We start from the raw sequence: 22,342 nt of genomic DNA, 5'->3' as shown, positions 1-22,342 counted from the left end.
TCTACGTCATCACTCCGCGACGCGACGCGCGACGAGACGGGACGTCCACCCGGAAGTGAAGCTCGACTTGGGACCCGGCCCGGAGAGGTGGCGCCTGGACTGTTTGTTATTAGACTCGATTTCTTCTCTCATCCCTCCGGAGTGTGGAGTGCGGCCGGTCCGCGTAGGGCGGAAACGTCTTCCCCACCATGGGGGGCGGAGACCTGGTAAGTGCGGGCGGCCTGAGCCCGACCCGAGGGGGGCCCGGGACTGACATTGGCCGCGATGAGAAACGATCGTGACATTCCTTTCATTTATTGATTGATTGATTTTAGTTTTTGGGTCCCACCCGGCAGCGCTCAGGGCTTCCTCCTGGCTCTATGCTCAGAAATCGCTCCTGGCAGGCTCATTTGGGGGACCCAGTGGGATGCCGGGATTCGAACCACCGTCCTTCTGCATGCAAGGCAAATGCACTACCTTCATGCTATCTCTCCGGACCCCCTCTCTTTTTTTTTTTTTTCTACACCAGGTTGTGCTCAGTGCTTATGTACGCCTGGGTCCGCACTCAGGGATCACTCTTGTCTGGCTTATGGTGTGTGTGTGTGTGTGTGTGTGTGTGTGTGTGTGTGTGTTTATGGTGTGTGTGTTTATGGTGTGTGTGTGTGTGTGTGCGTTCTGTCTCCTGCTCCATGCTCACCCCTCTGACTTTCACAGCGCTTCGTTTCTGTTTTTAGAACATTTGCTGAGTGTCAGTTACTTGTCAATTTCTCTTGAAACTGTAGCTGTCATTTCTAGCGTACTGAGATTTCGTATCGAGCAAAGGTCACCTTTAGTGTATGTTGGAAAATATCAGTTTCTTGAAAGTGTAGCTAACAGAATTAGTGAAGAGGTCAGTACAGTCACCTATCAATAGAGGTATTACAATTTGTCAGCTGTTGTCAAGTAGAATAAGTTCTAGGTCTCTATCTGGGCTGGTCTAATTGAGTTTGTTAGGTACCCACATTCAGGGACAAGAGAGCTGGAATCCAGATTTCCTCAACCATGGTGCTCTTAAAGATGTGAACCTGGACAGTTCTTTTTGTGTGGAGTTGGAATGCAGGCTTCATTGTAGTATGTTTAGCAACTTCTTTTTTTCTTTTTGGCCACACCCAGTGAATGCTCAGGGGTTACTCCTGGCTATGCACTCAGAAATCGCTCCTGGTTTTGGGGACCACATGAGACGCGGGGGATTGACCGCGGTCAGTTCTAGGCTAGCGCGGGCAAGGCAGACGCTTATCTCTTGCACCACCACACTGGCCCCTGTTTAGCAGCTTCTTTGGTCTCTCTATTCACTAGATGCCAGTAGTACCCCTCAACCCCAGCCTGCTTTATAACAACCAAATATGTCTCCAGACATTGTCAAATATTCCTTTAGGAAATCATCATTAACATGGAAGCAGAAAGGGCCCGGAGAGATAGCACAGCGGCGTTTGCCTTGCAAGCAGCCGATCCAGGACCAAAGGTGGTTGGTTCGAATCCCGGTGTCCCATATGGTCCCCCGTGCCTGCCAGGAGCTATTTCTGAGCAGACAGACAGGAGTAACCCCTGAGCAACGCCGGGTGTGGCCCAAAAACCAAAAAAAAAAAAAAAAAAAAACATGGAAGCGGAAAGAAGAGAACCAGGAAGTTAAGGTGGAATCATGGGGGAACAATATATAAGGAAGGAGATGGAATGGATAGACAGACAGATGACCTGAGGAGATAAAAGGACAGGGAATAAAAAAGGAGCCCTCACTGATTGATGCATTAACTGATGCAGGAACTTTGTGGCACTTATCAGTTAGATGGCTTTTTTTTTTTTTTTTTTTTTTGGTTTGCTTTAGGGTCACACCAGCAGTGTCAGGGATTTATCCTGCCTCTGTACTCAGGGCTCACTCTTGTCACTGTTTGGGGGAATATAGAGGGTGCTGAGATTGAACTCAGCATTGATATATACAAGGCAAGTGTTCTATCTGCTACACTAGCTCCAGCCCTGGAATTTAGTCTTGGCTCCTACCAAGCTTGACTTTTCTTTAGTTCGTTCTTCATGTGATAGTTTCTCCTGCCTGTCACTGCCTGTCAGAAGACTCCTCTGCTGTTCCTGATTATCAGCAGGATCAACTCTAGCCCGTTATGGTTTATGGGACCCTTAATTTCTTTCTTTCTTTCTTTCTTTCTTTCTTTCTTTCTTTCTTTCTTTCTTCTTTCTTTCTTTCTTTCTTTCTTTCTTTCTTTCTTTCTTTCTTTCTTTCTTTCTTTCTTTCTTTTTTTCCTTTTTTCTTGTTTTTGGGTTATACCTGGCAGTGCTCAGGGGTTACTCCTGGCTCCAAGCTCAGAAATCGCCCCTGGCAGGCACGGGGGACCATATGGATGCCGGGATTCGAACCACTGTCCTTCTGTGTGGAAGGGAAATGCCTTACCCTCATGCTATCTCTCTGGCCCCGGGACCCTTCATTTCTTACTTGGCTTTATGTTGAGCCACCTTCTCATCAGTGTGCCCTGCATCTCAGCCCTACATTGAGTTATTTGTGCTGTGTTCTTCCTTAACACTGGCCCTGCAATTATGTGGGCGGTTTCTTCTGTTTCAAAAATCTCCTCCCATCCCCACCTTCTACAGCACCAGCTCATTTATAATTGTGTCTAGCTATTACCTCCCCCAGGAATGCTGCCCTGATAGGGAAGCTGAACCAAGCTCAGGGGGAGGCAGGAGAGGAAAGACTGCCCTGCAGGGGGAATGGGAGAGTCAGAACCAGGAGGGAGATTCCCGGAAGGAAGATTGGAAGAGGTACTTGGTGGGATTTGTAGGTTAGGCTGGCTCAAGGTAGGTTAAGGTTAAGTGTTTTAGGAAGCATAGGCTGTGCTTAGAGAGTGAGTATGTTCTGCCAAAGACACCTGCATTCTCTTGTTCAAAATCAGCATCCCTCCACCCTCCTGCCTTAGACTTCCTACACAGCCCATGCCAACCCTCACTTTGATCACTGACAGTAGAAGTCAAATTGGAGAGGGGCCTGTTATTTTGTTTTTTGGGCCACACACAGTGAAGTTTAGGGGCTACTGCTGGTTCTACACTCAAGAATCACTCCTGGCAGAGCTTGGTGGACCATATGGGGTGCTAGGGATTGAACCCAGGTTGGCTGCATGCAAAATAACTATGCCATCCACTGTGTTATCGCTCTGGCCCTGAAGTTTCTGTTCTATTCTCAATATTTTTCTTTTTTTTTGGGGTCACACCCAGCAGTGCTCAGGGGTTACTCCTGGCTCTACGCTCAGAAATTGCTCTTGACAGGCTCAGGGAACCATATGGGATGCCGGGATTCAAATCACTGTCCTTCTGCATGCAAGGCAAACACCCTGCCTCCATACTATCTTTCTGGCCCCCCCTGAGTTGTTTTCATTTGTTGTTTGTCTTGGGGCTACACCTGGGGGATCAAACTTGGAGCTCCTGCATGCAAGCAGTTCTGAGCCATCTCCCTGAGCCCCCTGAGTTGTTTCTACCTTCCTCTCGTGCTGCAGAACCTCAAGAAGAGCTGGCATCCACAGACCCTCCGAAATGTGGAGAAAGTGTGGAAAGCGGAGCAGAAGCATGAGGCCGAGCGGAAGAAGATTGAGGAGCTTCAGCGGGAGCTGCGGGAGGAGCGGGCCCGGGAGGAGATGCAGCGCTATGCTGAGGATGTCGGAGCAGTCAAGTAAGCCAGCAATAGAGAGTGCACCTGAAAGCGGGGTGTGGGTGTCCTGGTATGCTTGTGCCTCAGGCAGTGTTGCCTTAATACCCTAACAGGAACCAGACTGATGTGGGGGCAGTGTCTACCTTTGCAGAGCTAGGCTTGCCCTGGATTTGGGAGCTATGGCTGCCTCCATAGAACTGGGGTGGGGTGGAGTGGGGGAGCAGGGCAGAGTTAAGAAAAACTAATTCCTGGGCCGGGCAGTGGCGCTGGAGGTAAGGTGCCTGCCTTACCTGCGCTAGCCTTGGACGGACCGTGGTTCGATCCCCCGGTGTCCCATATGGTCCCCCAAGCCAGGAGCGACTTCTGAGTGCATAGCCAGGAGTAACCTCTGAGCGTCACCGGGTGTGGCCCAAAAACCAAAAACCAAAAAAAAAAAAAAGAAAAAGAAAAACTAATTCCTGAAAGATTTTTGAGGCTCAAATGAGGTAATGGAACAACAGCTCTCTCTAATATTCACTCTCTTGGGAGAGGCCTGTTGACTGTTGCCTCAACTCTGCCTCTGCTGAGTTTCTGATCAGGGCTTTTTTTGTTTGATTTGTTTTATTTTGGGGCCACACCTGGCAGTGCTTGGGCGGACAATATATGGAGTGCCAGGGATTGAACCCAGGTTGGCTGCATGCAAGGCAAATGCCTTGCCCTCTGTAATATCACTTTGGCCCTGAATGGTTAGATTTCTCATCACTGTTTTGTCTAAACCACAGGGATAGGGATATTTGCTTGGCATGATATTGGGACATAAAATTTGTTTGGTTTTGGTTTTGGTTTTTGGGTCGTACCTGGCAGCATTCAGGGGTTACTCCTGGCTATGCACTGAGAAATCGCTCCTGGCTTGGGGGATCATATGGGACACCAGGGGATCAAACTTCGGTCTGTCCTAGGCTAGCACCTGGCAAGGCAGATAGATGCCTTACTGCTCCACGCCACTGCTCAGGCCCCTTATTATCCTCTTAAATGCATTCTTTCTGGGAGTAAAGTGACAACAAATACCCAAACATAAAATAAGAGTAAAACTTCATGAGTTTTTACTAAAATTGTTCTTGTGGGGCTGGAGCGATAGCACAGCGAAAATGTGTTTGCCTTGCATGTGGCCAACACAGGCAGATCCTGGTTCAAATCCTGACATTCCATATGGCCCCCTGAGCCTGCCAGGAACAACTTTTGAGCACAGAGCCATGAGTAGACCCTGAGCACTGCTGGGTGTGGCCCAAAAAACAAAAAAAAAAAAGTTCTTGTGATGCGCTGGCTCAGAATGTGTTTATTAGTTACTTCTGAATCTCCTTTAAATGACACCATAATATAAAGATTTAGTGAAGAACATTTAAGAAGCCCTATAGCCCAGATTAAGGGATACTGTTTTTCTTCAGAAATTGCTCCAGTGTGTGTGTGTTGCTTCTCTTTTTTTTTATTTTTATTTTTTGTGGTTTTTGGGTCACACCCGGCAGTGCTCAGGGGTTTTTCCTGGCTCCGTGCTCAGAAATTGCTCCTGGCAGGCACGGGGGGTGGGGTGGGGTGGGGTGGGGGGGTGGGGGGGGTGCGGCGCATATGGGACACCGGGATTCGAACCGATGACCTTCTGCATGAAAGGTAAACGCCTTACCTCCATGCTATCTCTCCGGCCCTGTATTGCTTCTCTACCCATTGCTTCCTGTGTGACCTGTAAGGTACCAAGTCTGGCTTCTGCTTTCTAGTGGTGCTCACCATTACCACATGTTCAGGGTTTGTGTCTAGGTTTGTAGGAGTCTGGGTTTTCTTTGATTGTGTGCTCTCTTTTGTCTTTGAACTAGAAAAAAAGAAGAAAAATTGGACTGGATGTATCAGGGTCCAGGAGGCATGGTGAACCGTGATGAGTACTTGTTGGGTCGCCCCATTGACAAGTATGTGTTCGAGAAGGCAGAGGAGAAGGAGGTGGGGTGCTCTTCCGAGACAGGCCTCCTCCCTGGCTCCATCTTTGCTCCATCTGGTGCCAATTCTCTTCTTGACATGGCCAGCAAAATCCGGGAGGATCCACTGTTCATCATCAGGTAAGAGGAGCACTGGAAAAGAAACCTTTGTTCCAGGGATGTTAACCAGCTTCTTTTTTTTTTTTTTTTTGGTTTTTGGGCCACACCTGGCGTTGCTCAGGGGTTACTCCTGTCTGTCTGCTCAGAAATAGCTCCTGGCAGGCACGGGGGACCATATGGGACACCGGGATCCGAACCAACCACCTTTGGTCCTGGATCGGCTGCTTGCAAGGCAAACGACGCTGTGCTATCTCTCCGGGCCCATCCAGCTTCTTTTACTTTTAATTTTTTTTTTTTTTTTTTTTTTTTTTGGTTTTTGGGCCACACCCGTTTGATGCTCAGGGGTTACTCAAGGCTAAGCGCTCAGAAATTGCCCCTGGCTTGGGGGGACCATATGGGACACCGGGGGGATCGAACCGTGGTCCTTCCTTGGCTAGTGCTTGCAAGGCAGACACCTTACCTCTAGTGCCACCTCACCGGCCCCCTCTACTTTTAATTTTTTCATGTCCAACTTTGTTTTCTGTTGAGTTTACTTTTGTCATGTGGAAAGATTGTCTCCTTTAAAGTGTTCTGATGTCAGGAAGGAGGCTTCTTTGAAGGAATGGTTCTACCACACGGAAAGAGTTTGGCAAACAAGCTAGACCAGACTTTATTTTATTTATTTATGTACCATACTTGAGTGTAGGAGGTAGAGTGAAGGCAAGAAATCTGGTACCATTGAGGCCAGAGAGATAGTACAGCAGGTAGGGTGCTAGCCTTACATGCATTCCTGCCATCCTGTATGGTTCCTTGAACCTTCTAGGAATGATCCTGAGTGCAGATCCAGGAGTAAGCCCTGAACACATTCAGCTATGGTCCAAAACAAAAGAAGGAAAAGAAAGGTGTATGAAAAAGTCCCTTACTTGCTTCCATTCTCCTACCTTCCTCTTTTTTTTAATTTTTTTTTTTTTTTTTTTTTTTTGGTTTTTTTTTTTGGGCCACACCCTGTGACGCTCAGGGGTTACTCCTGGCTATGCGCTCAGAAGTTGCTCCTGGCTTCTTGGGGGACCATGTGGGGCACCGGGGGATCGAACCGCGGTCCGTCCTAGGTTAGCGCAGGCAAGGCAGGCACCTTACCTCCAGCGCCACCGCCCGGCCCCCTCTTTTTTTTAATTTTAATTTTATTGAAACCATTGTGATTTTTTAAAAAAGTCCTTCATAGGGGCTGGAGAGATAGCATGGAGGGAGGGCATGCCTTGCATGCGCCGGTGGTTTGAATCCCAACATCCCATATGGTCCCCTGAGCCTGCCAGGAGTAACCCTTGAGCGATGCCGGGTGTGACCCAAAAACCAGTTCTTCATAGGGCCAGAGCAGTGGTGCTAGAGGTAAGGCGTCTGCCTTGCAAATGCTAGCCTACGATGGACCTTGGTTCGATTCCCCAGGGTCCCATATGGTCCCCCAAGCCATTTCTGAGTGCATAGCTGGGAGTAACCCCTGAATGTCAATGGGTGTGGCACAAAAACATAAAACAAAACAAAAAAAGTCCTTCAGAGTTGGGTTTTAGACATACGATGAATCAGGGCCATTCCCACCACCAGAGTCCACATCTCTCCACCAATGTTCCCCACGTGCATCCCATACCACCCCCACCCCCCCCAGACTGCCAGTATAACAGGCCCATTTTAAGTTTAGATTGTTAAAGTTTGGGTCTCAATTCCATTGCTTTGCTTGGCTATTTAGTTCTGTCCTTTTTTTTTTTTTTTCCATTTTGGTTTTTGGGCCACACTTGACTCAGAAATCGTTCTTGGCCAGCTTGGGGGACCATATGGGATCTGGGAATTGAACCTGGGTGCGCCCTGGGTCGGCGCAATATATACAAGGCAAATGCCCTAGTGCTGTGGTATTGCTGTGACCCTTTTCTTTTGAGTTCTGCCCTTTTGTTTTGGCAGGAGGGGGAGCACACCCAGTGATGCTCAGGTGTTACTCCTGGCTATGCGTTCAGAAGTCACTCTGGGCTTGGAGGACCATATGGGATGTGGGGGAATTGAAATGCGATCTGCCCTAGGTTAGCGCGTGCAAGGCAAACGCCCTACTGCCTGAACCACCACTCTGGCCATGAGTTCTGTCCTTTTTTAGCACTACCAATGCACCTGGGACTGCCTCATTTTTTTTAGTAGCACAAACTTCATTTATATACTTATTATTTTTTTTTGTGTGTGTGTGGTTTTTGGGTCATACCCGGCAGTGCTCAGGGGTTATTCCTGGCTCCATGCTCAGAAATTGCTCCTGGTAAGCACGGGGGACCATTTGGGATGCCGGGATTCGAACTGATGACCTTCTGCATGAAAGGCAAACGCCTTACCTCCATGCTATTTCTCCGGCCCCATTTTTGTTTTTGTTTTTGGGTCATATCCGGCAGTGCTCAGGGGTTACTCCTGGCTCTAGGCTCAGAAATCACTCCTGGCAGGCTCAGGGGACCATAGGGATGCTGCGATTTAAACCACCGACCTTTTGCATGAAAGGTAAACACCTTACCTCCATGCTATCTCTCTGCTCCAATATATACTTATTTTTTATTTATTTTGTTTTGTGGAGCCAGGGATGAACCCAAAGCGTCATATAGGTAATGCAAGCTCTCACCACTGAGCCAGCCACATGCCCAGCTCTGCTGCAGCAAAACCTTTTATTATTCATTTATTTATTTATTTGTTTTGGTTTTGGGGGGCACACCCGGTAGCACTCAGTGGTTACTCCTGGCTCTGCACTCAGAAATTACTTCTAGCAGGCTCAAGGATCAAACCTGGGTCAGCCACCTGCAAGGCAAGCACCCTACCTTCTGTACTATCTCTTTGGGCCCTAGGCCATTATTTATTTAACTAAAATTTTTGTTTTTTGTTTTTGGATCAGACCTCAGTACTCAGAGCTTATTACTAGCTCTGTGCTTAGAATTTATTCCTGGCAGGGCTCTGGGGAACCATATGGAGTTCAGGGGATCAAACCTAGGTCAACCATATGCAAAGTAATTACCCTACTCCCTGAACTATCTCTCTGGCCTAATAAAGATTTTTTTTTTTTTTTTTGGTTTTTGGGCCACACCCGGTGATGCTTTGGGGTTACTCCTGGCTATGTGCTCAGAAATCGCTCCTGGCTTGGGGGACCATATGGGACACAAGGGTAGGGGTTGGTGGAGGGGGGGATTGAACCGAGGTCCATCTTCTGCGCCACCACTCGGCCTCCATAAAGAAGTTTTTGTAGATAGTACAATGGGTAAGGTGCTTGTCTTTTTTTTTTTTTTTTTTTTTTTTTTGGTTTTTGGGCCACACCCAGCGGTGCTCAGGGGTTACTCCTGGCTGTCTGCTCAGAAATAGCTCCTGGCAGGCACGGGGGGACCATATGGGACACCAGGATTCGAACCAACCCCCTTTGGTCCTGGATCAGCTGCTTGCAAGGCAAACACCGCTGTGCTATCTCTCCGGGCCCAGGTGCTTGTCTTAAATGCAGCTGAGCCAGGTTTAATCACCAGCATCTCATAGGGTCCCCTGAGCATCACCAGAAGTGATTTCTTGACTCTACCCAAGAGTAACCATTGCACAATGCCGGTATGGTCCCCAAACCAAAAAAATATCCAAAATAAAAAACATTGTTTTCCCCTTTATTTCCCTAGAAAGAAAGAGGAAGAGAAAAAAAGAGAGGTATTGAATAATCCTGTGAAAATGAAGAAAATCAAAGAATTGGTAAGTAGTGCATCAAATAAAGACTAATAATTTTTTTAGCTACTTAATATAAGAACATGTCATTATTTATTTATTTATTTATTTTTGGTTTTTGGATCATACCTTGCAGTGCTCAAGAATTACCTCTAGTTATGTATTCAGGAGTTATTTCTGGATGACTTGGTGGACCCATATGAGATGCTGGTGGGGATTGCATTTAGGTTGGCTGCACACAAGGCAAATGTCCTATCTTTTTTCTTTTTTTTTTTTTTTTTTTGGTTTTTGTTTTTGTGTTTTGGCAATACCTGGCAATGCTCAGGGATTATTCCTGGCTTTTTGTTTAGGAATCTCTCTTGACAGGCCTCAGGGGACAATATGGGATACTGGGGATTGAATCTGGGTCTGCTGTGTGCTAGGCAAATGCTCTATCTGTTGTGCGCAAGGTAAATGCTCTACCTGCTGTGCTATCACTCTGGACCCCTTTTATTTTTTATTTTATTTTATTTTGACCATGCCTGGTGTTGCTTAGGGGTTACACCTGGCTCTGTGTACAGGAATTACTCCTGGCAGGCTTGGGGGGACCATATGGGATGCTGGTGATAAACCTGGGCCATAATGTTCAAGGCAAACACCTTCTCACTGAGCTATTGCTTTGGCCCCTTTTGTCTTTCATCTTTATTGGTTAGAAATATGCAATGAAATGTTGTAATTTTCAGACAGTGAGGTGTTAGGGGTCTGATTTTAAAAGCATGAGCCTGGGCCCGGAGAGATAGCACAGTGGCATTTGCCTTACAAGCAGTCGATCCAGCACCAAAGTTGGTTGGTTCGAATCCCGGTATCCCATATGGTCCCCTGTGCCTGCCAGGAGCTATTTCTGAGCAGACAGCCAGGAGTAACCCCTGAGCACCGCTGAGTGTGGCCCAAAAACCAAAAACCAAAGAAAAAAAAAATAAAAGCATGAGCCTAGGGGGTATTTAGGTGGCAAGGGGTGGGGTCATGCCTTTAAAGCCCCACTCAACTTTATATCACATTAGGTGACTGTATTTGGATTGTTGATAAGGAAAACTCTAAGGACTGGAAAGAGAGTACAGGGCTGAAAGCACTTGTCTTGCACAGCTGTGCAAGTGGTTCTTGCTGCTACTTATGGTACCCTAAGCGCTACCAAATTTCATTCCTCAACACAAAGCCAGGAGTAGCCCCTGAGCAAAACCCAAAGGGGATGGTGGTAGAAAGATTGATTTTTCAGTCCCGATAGAGTATTGGAGCTCCTTTTTTTGAGGGGGAGACTTTGAGTTATACCCAAAAGTACACAGACACTTTGGGCCACAGCCAGCAGTGTTCAGGGGTTATTCTTGGCTCTGTTCTCAGAAATTGCTCCTGGCAGGCTTGGGGGAACCATATGGGATGCCGGTATTCGAACCACTGTCCATCCTGGGTTGGCTGCGTGCAAGGCAAATGCCCTACCACTGTGCTATCTCTCTGGCCCCAACAAGCTCTATTCTTTTTTTTTTTTTTTTTGGGGGCTACACCCATTTGATGCTCAGAGGTTACTCCTGGCTAAGCACTCAAAAATTGCCCCTGGCTTTTGGGGACCATATGGGATGCCAAGGGATCTAACCGCGATCTTTTCTTGGCTAGCGCTTGCAAAGCAGACACCTTACCTCTAGTGCCACCTCACTGGCCCCACTATTCTTGATTCTCTGCCTGGATTTCACTTCTAGTTGCAGCTAGAGGTCATGTGTGCTGGAAAGCAAAACAGGGTCAGTTGCATGCAGGGAAGATGCCTTAATCTCAGTACTGTCTCTCTGGCCCAGAGCTAGACTTCTTTTGACGTTGATTGGAAATTCTTAGAATATTTAAAACCACAGATCTGTGGAACCAGAGAGATCAGTGGTCCCTGATCACTACCGAGGGTCACTCCTGAGCACAGCCAGGAATAGCTCTGGCACATCACTTATTATAGCTCCAAAGAAAACAGAATACCCACTGAAGGGGCCAGAGTCTGTAGGGTCCAATGGATAAGGTACTTGCCTTGCATGCAGCTGACCTGGATTCAATCCCCATCATCCCATATGATCTCCTGAGCACTGCCAGGAATGATTCCTAAGCACATAACCAAGAGTAACTGCTGAGCATTGCCAGGTGTGGCACCCCCTCAAAAGACTAAAAACCAAAACCAAGAACCCCCCCACAGATTTGTGGCTGCTGTCACTCTCCAGACTGTTCAGTGGCCTCGGTGCTTTGTGCCCAGCCATGGCTCACAGCCTCCTCATTATTATTGATAGAGAACCTGTGAGAATATCTGGGAACCCCAGATGCTGAAGCATGGTGTCGAGTGTGTGTATGACTTGGTCTCCTTCTGGAGACTGATGAGGTTTCTCATTTTCCTGGTGTGGTTGTGTTCTGGTCATTTTCTAGTTGCAAATGAGCCTGGAAAAAAAGGAGAAGAAGAAGAAGAAGGAAAAGAAGAAGAAACACAAGAAGCACAAGCACAGAAGCTCTAGCAGCGACCGCTGTAGCAGTGAAGATGAACGGAGCCGGGGGAGGTAAGGGCATGGTGGAGGGCTTCCCTGACCCCAGTTATTCTTGTCTTCACCCCACACGTCTTTTCTTCATGTTTACTCTCTGCTGGGTCCTGTCTGCTGCTGGTTCTGTGGGAAAGCTTGGTCATGCACTTGCCAAGGTAATGCAGCCCTAAAATTCCTTAGTGAGCTAGGCATGATCTATGACTGAGCTGATGAGATCTTATAGGTGTTTGGTCCAGCCCTCTGGATGTACCTCTTTTCTCTGAGCTTGGGCTTGCTTCAGACAGGAGGGGGTTCTAGTTTGACTTTTCTGTTCCTGGCTGAAAGGGCTCCAGCATGTCCTTCCTGAGCGCTGTCTCTGGGAGCAGCCAGCTTTGGAGCTGCTGACTCACTGTCAGTCCCTGGAATAGCATCACAAGGTGTGAGGAGAACGTGCTTGGTGCTGGCCTGAAAAGCCTGGCCCATGGCTTTTCACAGGAAAAAGTTGACTGGGCTGCTGTGTCCTCCAGCCGTGACAACCCAGTAGAGAATCAGGCTCCCAAATTAGAGTGGCTGGAGTGAGGGCACCGTGGGAGCCTGAAGCATGCTGAGGCAGAGGAGACTTGCCTTAGATCAATAGGCTTTTTCTTTTTCATGAGCATCTGTTTTTATCCTTTAGATCTCAAAAGAAGTCTGCAAACTCATTCTCCCAAATTTTGCCCAAAGTCCCTGGATATGGCTTACAGGTAAGGCTCTGGGCTTTTCAGAGGGTGAGACTTAGGCATGGAGCATAGTTTTTTTTTTTTTTGGTTTTTGGGCCACACCCAGTAACGCTCAGGGGTTACTCCTGGCTATGTGCTCAGAAGTTGCTCCTGGCTTGGGGGACCATATGGGACACCGGGGGATCGAACCGCAGTCCGTCCAAGGCTAGCGCAGGCAAGGCAGGCACCTTACCTTTAGCGCCACCGCCTGGCCCGGAGCATAGTTTTTTGATAGGAGCCACTTAGTGTGATTATTTTCTCTGGAGATGTGGGTGTGAAGGTGATGTGCTCAGGGCCCAGTACTCGGCAGTGTCTGGGGAGTCATGCAGTGCTGGGGATCTAATTAGGGGTATCACACATGATGGGTATGCACTTCATCCCCTTGAACCATATTCCCAGCCTCTTGGATAAATAACATCTTTTTTTATTTTGGTTTTTGGGTCAACTGGTGTTGCTCATGGGTTACCTTTGCCTCTGCACTCAGAAATCGCTCCTGGCAGGGTTGGCGGACCATATAGGATGCTGGGTATCGAACCGGGATCTGTCCTGTGTTGGCCATGTTCAAGGCAAATGCCCTACCGCTGTGCTATCTCTCCGGCCCACATCTTTTTTGTTTGTTTGTTTTTTGGGGGCCATACCCAGCAATGCTCAGGGAGTACTCCTGACTTTGCATTCAGGAATCACTCCTGGCAGTGCTCAGGACCATATGGGATGCCAGGGATTGAATGTGAATTGGCTGTGTGCAAGGCAAATACCCCTACCCACTATATCATTATATTGTTTCTCTGGCTCCCTTGGATAATACCTTTTGTTTCGATTTTGGGTCACACCTGGCTGTGCTCAAGGATTACTCCTCTGTGTTTAGGGATCACTTCTGGTGGAATTTGGACCATGAGAGGTGCCAGGATTGAATGTGGGTTGGCCACATGCATGGCCAACTACTCTCCCTGTGTATTCTGGCTCCAGCCCCAGTGGGTGCAGGCTTGTAGGTTCTGAAGGTGCTTTCCCAGATTGGGCCATGATCCCATGAAGGAGCTCATAGGCTCTCTGCTCCTCTGCCCTTTTTGCCTGGAACTGTTGGAGTGCCCTATGAAGAGCTTTCTTTCCTCCTTTTGGTACTGTAGCCCAGAGACTCTAACCACAGCCAGGGACCGCGGGGGCCTCTGATGTCTGAGTCGAAGGGAATGCACAGAGTCAGGAGTCATTCCAGGTCCCGAAGTTCCTCACACTCACCTCCTAGACATGACAGCAAGAGAGGCACCAGAGAAGCGCGAAGATCAAGGTCCCCAAGTCGAAGGTCAAAATCTCCAAGGCCAAGCAAACAGTGAGTGCAGAGAGTCTCTGCCAAGAGACTTGGGAATTGGGGGCTGCTTACCAGTGGGTATGTGCTCTTGGTGATATATGCCTCCCCCCACTTCCACAAGTACTTTTTGCTTTGTTATTCCTTTTTAAAAAACATTTAGCTATACTCATTGCTCATGTTCCTAGTTCTGCACTCAGAGCTCTCTTCTGGCAACCTCAAGGTATAGAACTGGGTCAGCCATGTGCAAAGCAAGTGCCCTAGATGCTATACTAATGTTCCAACCCTACTTTGTTATTATTAGTGGTATTTTATTTTTGTTTGAGGGCCACACCCTGCGGTACTTGTTTTACTCCTGGCTCTGCGCTCAAAAAATCACTCCTGGCAGACTTGGCAGAATGCTGGGGATTGAACCCATGTTGGCCACATGCAAAGCAAACTCCCTACCCGCTGTGCTATAGCACCAGCACCTGCTTTGTTATATTATTATTCTTTTGTTATTATTTTTTACCCCATTTATTCACCACCTTAGTGTTGGGCTCAGGCACTCCTTTTTTTTCTTTTTTTGGATTTTGGGCCACACCCAGCAGTGCTCAGGGGTTACTCCTGGCAGGCTCGGGGAACCATATAGGATGCTGGGAATTGAACCTGGGTAGACCCTGTGCAAGGCAAATTAATTAATGCTCTACAGCAGTGCTATCTCTGGCCCCAGGCACTTCCTTTTTGACCTACATGTAGAAAATGGAGTGAATTTTATATCTAATTAATGTCTCTTCAGGCCTTTGTTTTTCTTTAGGTTTTGGGCAATAGCAGGTGATGTTTAGAACCTTACCTGCTGTTCTGTCACTCTGGCCCCAGGCCTTAGTTGTTGTTTTTTTCTCTTCTGTGCTTTCTATTTTAATTGAATATAATATAAAGATTAAATGTCTCTGAAGACTATTAGCTCTTCTTCTTTGTTTGAGGGACATGCTAAAAGCCCCCTTTTGAAGCTGTCTTTGTTTGTTACAGGCACAACTCCAGGACAAACAGGAAAGAGAGAGGTAGAACTAAGAGTCCATCTCCTAAAAAAGAGGTCTACCAAAGGCGACATGTTCCTGGGTACACCAGGTGAGTCAGGAGCCAGGTGGATTTGATTCCAGCTCTGTGGGCACAAGACTTGAACTGATGGGACTGGAGCCATATATATTACAGTGGATAGGGTATTTGTCTTGTATATGCCCGATCCTGCCAAAATTCCATATGGTCCCCTGCACATTGCCAGGAATAATTCTTGAATGCAGAACCAGCTTAGAATTGCCAGGTGTCCCCCACTCCTGAAAAAAAGAAAAAAAGACTTGAAGTGGCTTATACCAGTGCAGGAAGACTGACTACATATATGTGTGTATACATATGTGTGTGTATATATACATACATATATATATATATGTATATATATATATATATATCCTTCTCACAAGAGCAACTTCTATTTATATGTATGTTTATTATTTTGGCTTTTGGACTGCACCTGGTAGTACTTGGGGGGTAGAATTTGTTCTTAGAATTAGAAGTTGCTCCCAGGGTCGGAGAGATAGCATGGAGGTAAGGCATTTGCCTTTCATGCAGAAGGTTGGTGGTTCGAATCCCGGCATCCCATATGGTCCTTCGAGCCTGCCAGGAGCGATTTCTGAGCATAGAGCCAGGAGGAACCCCTGAGTGCTGCTGGGTGTGATCCAAAAACCAAACCCCCCCCCCAAAAAAAAAAAAAAAAGAAGAAGTTGCTCCCATTTTTGCTGGGGATTGAACTTGAAGGTTTTGCTTGTAAGACCTAAGACCCATTGAACCCTTTCTCCATTCTCTACTTTATTTATTTATATATTTATTTGATTTTTGGGCCACACCAGGTGATGCTCAGTGGTTACTCCTGGCTATGTGCTCAGAAATCGTTCCTGGGCACCCTTTCCAGTGTCCTTTTAAAGTTGACTCAGTGCTTTAAGAGGCTAACACAGAAGGGCAAAGTAAGTCTCCATAAAACCCAGAGAGGAGATTGTACAGACTCCTCCTTGGATCCTGTCTGGAGTCACAGCCAAACCGGAGGAAAAAAAAGAAATCATTCCTGGCTTGGGGGACCATCTGGGACGCCAGCGGATCAAACTGCTGTCAGTTCTAGGCTAGCTTGGGCAAGGCAGATGCCTTACCGCTTGCGCCACCGCTCCACCCCCTACTTAACTATTTATTAATTGACTTAGTGGTGCCAGGAATGGAACCTTGTACTGTGTACTCTCGGGTATGAGCTTTGCCATTGAGTTACCTGTCCTACCTCTCATCAACTCATTTTTCAACAGTCCTTGAAAGGCACATTATAGATGGACAAAGCAAATAGATTTGACTTCATGAACAAATGGATTCAGTGATATTTCTCACAATCTTCATCTGGTTAATTCTCAGAAAATTTCATAGTGTAGCATTCTTGGTAGAATGTTCTTTTCTTGTATTTGGTTTTTGGGTCACATTTGGCGGTGTTCAAGGGGTTACTCATAGCTCTGCATTCAAGAATCACTCCTGGCAGGCTCGGGAGATCATATGAGAAATTGGGAATAGAAGGCCCGGAGAGATAGCACAGCGGCGTTTGCCTTGCAAGCAGCCGATCCAGGACCAAAGGTGGTTGGTTCGAATCCTGGTGTCCCATATGGTCCCCTGTGCCTGCCAGGAGTTATTTCTGGCAGACAGCCAGGAGTAACCCCTGAGCATTGCCGGGTGTGGCCCAAAAACCAAAAAAAAAAAAAATTGGGAATAGAACTTGGATTGGCTACTTTTTTTTTTTTTTTGGTTTTTCGGGCCACACCCATTTTGATGCTCAGGGGTTACTCCTGGCTAAGCGCTCAGAAATTGCCTCTGGCTTGGGGACCATATGGGACACCGGGGATCGAACCACGGTCCTTCCTTGGCTAGCGCTTGCAAGGCAGACACCTTACCTCTAGCACCACCTCACCAGCCCCTGGCTACTGTTTTAGTCCCTGATTGTTTTTAAGAGCCTTCTATTTGGGGCTGGAGTAATAGTACAGTGGTTTGTATGCAGCTGACCTTGGTTTGATCCCCCAAACCTTATATGGTCCCTTGAGCCCTGCCAGAGAGTTTCCTGAGCATTGGGCCAGGGGTAAATCCTGAGCATTGTTTCTCTTGTTAGGTAGTATTAGATTTCTCCAGATAAGCATCTTTTGGGTGTCTGATCAGCTCCTATGTCTGACAGTTGGTGTCAGAGACAACACAGATGCTGGCTGGGGCTTAGAATCCTGTTAAGTCTATAGATTTCTACTTTGGCCGTGCCAGATGCTATGCTCTTCTTTCCAGTCTGCTTCCTTGTTTCTTCAGAAACGACCAAAGGGAGTGCCCTACAGGGAAATATTTGGAAGAGCACTCATTGGCTCCCCCTAGGTACAAGGACCTAGGAGTGACTTAATTGCTCCTGAGACAGATTTTAAATCCGTCCCTTCTCCAAAGTGCTTGGAGCCTACAGTCCTTGTGCATTTCTGTTGTAAATCAGCCTAACACAACACATTTCCTGGTATTCAAAGTGGGACACTTGATTCTGATCAATTTCAGATTTTGGGATTCATTTTCCTCTAAAATGCCAAGTATAAGAGCCATTTAGGGCTGGAGTGATAGTACAGTGGGTAGGGCTTTTGCCTTGAACCATGTTGACCTGGGCTTGTTTTGTTTTGATTTTGGGTCACATCTGGTGGAACTTAAGGGTTACTCCTGGCTCTTCACACAGAAATCCCCTGGCAGGCTTAGAGGACCAGATGGGATGCTGGGATTTGAACCACCGTTCTTCCTGAATCAGCTTCGTGCAAGGCAAATGCCCCTACTGGCCCCTGACCTGGGTTTGATCCCTGGCACCTTATATATTCCCCAGAGCCTGTCAGGAGTAAATATTTTTGTTTGTTTTTTTGTTTTTGGGTCACACTTGGCAGTGCTCAGGGATTACTCCTGGCTCTATACTCAGAAATCGCTCCTGGGGGCCGGGAAGGTGGCGCTAGAGGTAAGGTGTCTGCCTTGCAAGCGCTAGCGTAGGACGGACTGCGGTTCGATCCCCCGGTGTCCCATATGGTCCCCCAAGCCAGGGGCGATTTCTGACTGCATAGCCAGGAGTAACCCCTGAGCATCAAACGGGTGTGGCCCAAAAACCAAAAAAAAAAAAAAAAAGAAATCGCTCCTGGCAGGCCCGGAAGACCATATGGGATGCCGGGATTTGAACCACCATCCTTCTGCATCTAAGGCAAACGCCCTATCTCTTTGATCCCTGTCAGGAGTGATTTCTGAGTGTAGAGTCAGGAGTAATTTTTTAGATAATGCGGGGTATGACCCCTGGCTCCCTAAAATAAGTAGATGCCACTTATTCATTATATATTCTCATAGTTTATTGGCCTTTTTTGTTTTGTGTTTGTTTATTTGGGCCACATCCTGCTGAGTCAACACTTGCTCTTCTTTGACTTTATTTGCTTTGAGTACCAGGAGGATGACTTCTCCATTTTTTTCTTTTTTTGGTTTTTTTGATCACACTTGACTGTGTTCAGGGCTTTTTCCTGGCTTTGTGCTCTAGTATCACTCCTGGCAGTGTTCAAGGAACCATATAAGGTTACCTGGGATCAAACCTAGGTCTGTCATGTGCAAGGCAAGAGCCCTACCCACTCTACTATATTTTTGGATCCTACATATTACTTTGAAATTGAGTTCACTACTCCAGGTATGTAGCTCCTAGCTTAGTCTTTTGTTTGTTTGTTTGTTTTTGTTTTTGGGTTGCACCCGGCTGTGCTCATGGGTTCCTCCTGATTCTGCACTCAGAAATCACTCCTGGCAGGCTCGGGGGACCATATGGGATGCCGGGATTCGAAACACCATCTTGCAGGCAAGGCAAATGCTCTATCTCCGTGCTGTCTCTCCGTCCCCCTAGCTTAGTTTTTTTTTTTTTTTTTTTTTGGTTTTTGGTTTTTGGGCCACACCCAGCGGTGCTCAGGGGTTACTCCTGGCTGTCTGCTCAGAAATAGCTCCTGGCAGGCATGGGGGACCATATGGGACACCAGGATTCGAACCAACCACCTTTGGTCCTGGATGGGCTGCTTGCAAGGCAAATACCGCTGTACTAGCTCTCCGGCCCCCCCCAGCTTAGTCTTAAAGTGGAATATTCACAGGTTGTATCCATGAATTTCTTTTTTTATTTTATTTTTTTTTGCTTTTTTGGGTCAGACTCTGCAGAGCTCAGGGGTTACTCCTGGCTCTATACTCAGAAATCACTCCTGGTAGGCTCAGGGGACCATATGGGATACGGGATTCAAACCACCATCCTTCTGCATGCAGGGCAAATGCCTTACCTCCTTGCTATCCCTCCGGCCCGTATTCATGAATTTCTAATGGTAGGTAGTAGATGGTAGTCAGAGAGATAATTTATACTCTGTTATTCTATCAATTATCGAAAATAATGTAAAAGGGAATGGCTTACAGGATTAGTGCACAGGCATTATATGAGATCCAGGGTCAATTTCTAGCATCATGTTGTCCTCTTAGTACAGGAGATAACCCCAGCATCAACCTGAGTACTGTTGGGTATAATCCAAAAAAGCAAAGGGGGAAAAATTTTGCAGGACAGAGAGATGCAGGTAAGGCATTATTGCCTTGTATGCAGCTGACCCAGATTCAATATCCAGCACCCTATTTATTCCCCTGAACATATTTAGGAGTGATCCCTGAGCATAGAGCCAGCAGTCGTCCTGAGCACTGGTGAGTATGGTGTAGAAACAAAAGTGTCAAACATTTGGAAAATAGAGATTTAGATTTCTGATAACTTTTTCACTTCTTTTATTTATTTTTTATTTTTTTATTTTTTGTGGTTTTTGGGTCACACCCAGCAGCTCAGGGGTTATTCCTGGCTCCATGCTCAGAAATTGCTCCTGGCAGGCATGGGGGACCATATGGGATGCCAGATTTGAACCAATGACCTTCTGCATGAAAGGCAAATGCCTTACCTCCATGCTATTTCTCCGGTCCCTTCCACTTCTTTTATATATAATGTTATAACAATACTTATCCCTGAGATTATTTAGTAACAATATGGTATCCATCCTAATGTTTTTGTTTTGTTTTTGGGCTACACCCAGTGACGCTCAGGGGTTACTCCTGGCTATGCGCTCAGAAGTTGCTCCTGGCTTGGGGGACCATATGGGGATCGAACCGTGATCCATAGAAGGCTAGCGCAGGCAAGGCAGGCACCTTACCTCTAGTGCCATCACCCGGCCCCCATCCTAATGTTTTTAAATTTGTATTGAAGGGTGGGAGAAATAGCGCAGCGGTAGGGCATTTGCCTTGCACTCAGCCAATTCATCACAGATGGTGGTTCGAATCCCAGCGTCCCATATTGTGCCCCGAGCCTACCAGGAGTGATTTCTGAATGCAGAGCCGGGAGTAACTAACTCCTGAGCGCTGCTGGGTGTGACCCAAAAACCAACAAAACAAAACAAAATAAAAACAAAAACAAATTTATATTGAACCACTTGACCAAGATGTGGGGATGAAGGAAAAAGTTTACTGGGCTGGGCCTGTCCATGGAAAGTCAGCAGTGGGAGGGGCACTGGGGCTGATCTGATCTGTCTTCACCAGGGAGTGTTTTAGGGTTTTTACCAGGGAGGGAGGGAAATGGAATAGTTGGATTTTGGTGTTCAACAGAAAACTCTCATCGGAAGAACTAGAACGAAAACGACAGGAGATGATGGAAAATGCCAAGTGGCGCGAAGAAGAGCGGCTGAATACCCTCAAGAAGCATGCAAAGGATGAAGAGCGGGAACAGAGACTAGAGAAACTGGATTCCCGGGATGGGAAGTTTATTCAGTGAGTGGGCCTTCCTCTTGCCTACCAGCGACTCGGAGAGGGATCTCAATAGGCCACTTACGGCTCTCACTCTGGGTGCTCCTGGGGGATCTCTCTTCAGAGGGATGGATCTCAGCCTTTGCCCCACCTTTGTTACTGCATATGGCTTCTGGCTAGCTAGATTTGTAGGGAGAAATGAATTGTATCTTATTCTGTTTCCTTGGTTTTCCATTTTTTTTTTTTTTTTAGCCAGGCAAGGAGGTACTCAGGGCTTATTCCTGTGCTCAGAATATAGAGCTGGTGGGCCAGAGCAATAACATAGAGGCATGGCGTTTGCCTTGTATGCAACGAATACGGGACCAACCCCAGTTTGATTCCCGGCATCCCATGTGATCCCCTGAGCCTGCCAGGAGCTATTTTGAGTGCTGAGCCAGAAGTAACCCCTGAATGCCACCAGCTGTGGCCCCAAAACAAAACAAAACAAAACAAAAAAAAGAATACAGAGCTGGGGTTGGCTGCATATAAGACAAGTACCTTTTTTTTTTTTTTTTTGGTTTTTGGGCCACACCTGGTAACGCTCAGGGGTTACTCCTGGCTATGTGCTCAGAAGTTGCTCCTGGCTTGGGGGACCATATGGGACGCCAGGGGATCGAACTGTGGTTCGTCCTAGGCTAGCGCTGGCAAGGCAAACACCTTACCTCTAGCACTACCACGCCGGCCCCAAGGCAAGTACCTTAATTCATGTATTACATCTCTCTGTACCCAGTGAGCTTGGTTTTTATTCAGAGAAGTCTGTCCTCTTTGATCAAGCACGCAGCTTTGGGAGGAGGGATGCACATGGAGTGGTGAAGGGGACGGGAGGGGACACACACACACACACACACACACACACACACACACACACACACACACATCTCACCTAGATTCAGCTAGATCAGCTTAATCAACCATGGTGATCAATGGGGTGACAGATGTCACAACCAGATCAACCTCAATCCAAGAGCTTGTGTTTCTATAGCAGCTTTATAGTTTACAACCTATTTCTATAATTCCCAAATAGTTGCATGGCTGTTATTACAGACTTCCTGTTCTCTTTCAGCCGCATGAAGCTCGAGAGCGCATCAACTTCCTCCCTAGAGGACCGGGTAAAGCGGAATATCTACTCTCTACAGAGAACCTCAGTCGCTCTGGAGAAGAACTTTATGAAAAGATAAAAACTGTCCTTTGCTGGTTTTCCTGAATTTTCCAGGGAGGCTTCTAATGCCTTAGAAATTCTCTTTATAAGAGTTCAAATGATTTTTTCCACAGATGTCAAAACACCACTGTTCAAAGTGACTCTTCCATTACTACTGGAAACAGCTTCACTTTCTTTGAGAACCAGTGTGGCTTGCTTAATGAAACTGTCTGGGACCATTGGTACCTTTGCGGAGGACAGAGTGTTGGACTGTTTTGCAAAGGCTGGGCACTAGATCATGTGGGTGTGTGTACTGATCCTGCTCCTAACTATTTTTTGGTGGCATGGG

The 22,342-nt window shown here is 47.0% G+C and overlaps 1 protein-coding gene and 1 non-coding gene across 2 annotated transcripts; both read left to right on the top strand.

Moving 5' to 3' along the window:
- Positions 1-66: 66 nt before the first annotated feature.
- Positions 67-22,342, top strand: CWC25 (CWC25 spliceosome associated protein homolog). The gene is made up of 10 exons (XM_049780079.1): positions 67-206; positions 3,510-3,682; positions 5,506-5,742; positions 9,366-9,435; positions 11,833-11,960; positions 12,598-12,664; positions 13,804-14,003; positions 14,988-15,086; positions 20,679-20,840; positions 21,919-22,342. The coding sequence occupies exons 1-10, from the start codon at positions 189-191 to the stop codon at positions 22,031-22,033; spliced, it is 1,269 nt and encodes a 422-aa protein (XP_049636036.1). The 5' UTR covers positions 67-188; the 3' UTR covers positions 22,034-22,342.
- On the top strand, positions 15,924-16,046 carry LOC126032906 (small nucleolar RNA SNORA26). Its single transcript, XR_007504072.1, has one exon. It is a non-coding gene; the product is annotated as a small nucleolar RNA SNORA26 (small nucleolar RNA).

This window comes from Suncus etruscus, chromosome 1, assembly GCF_024139225.1.
Source record: "Suncus etruscus isolate mSunEtr1 chromosome 1, mSunEtr1.pri.cur, whole genome shotgun sequence".
Taxonomy (NCBI): Eukaryota; Metazoa; Chordata; class Mammalia; order Eulipotyphla; family Soricidae; genus Suncus; species Suncus etruscus.
This window is presented reverse-complemented; position numbering and strand designations above follow the sequence as displayed.

Coding starts and splice junctions, on each gene's coding strand:
- CWC25 (XM_049780079.1), top strand. Junction 15,087..20,678: donor CATGTTCCTGGGTACACCAG/GTGAGTCAGGAG, acceptor GGTGTTCAACAG/AAAACTCTCATCGGAAGAAC. Junction 20,841..21,918: donor CGGGATGGGAAGTTTATTCA/GTGAGTGGGCCT, acceptor GTTCTCTTTCAG/CCGCATGAAGCTCGAGAGCG.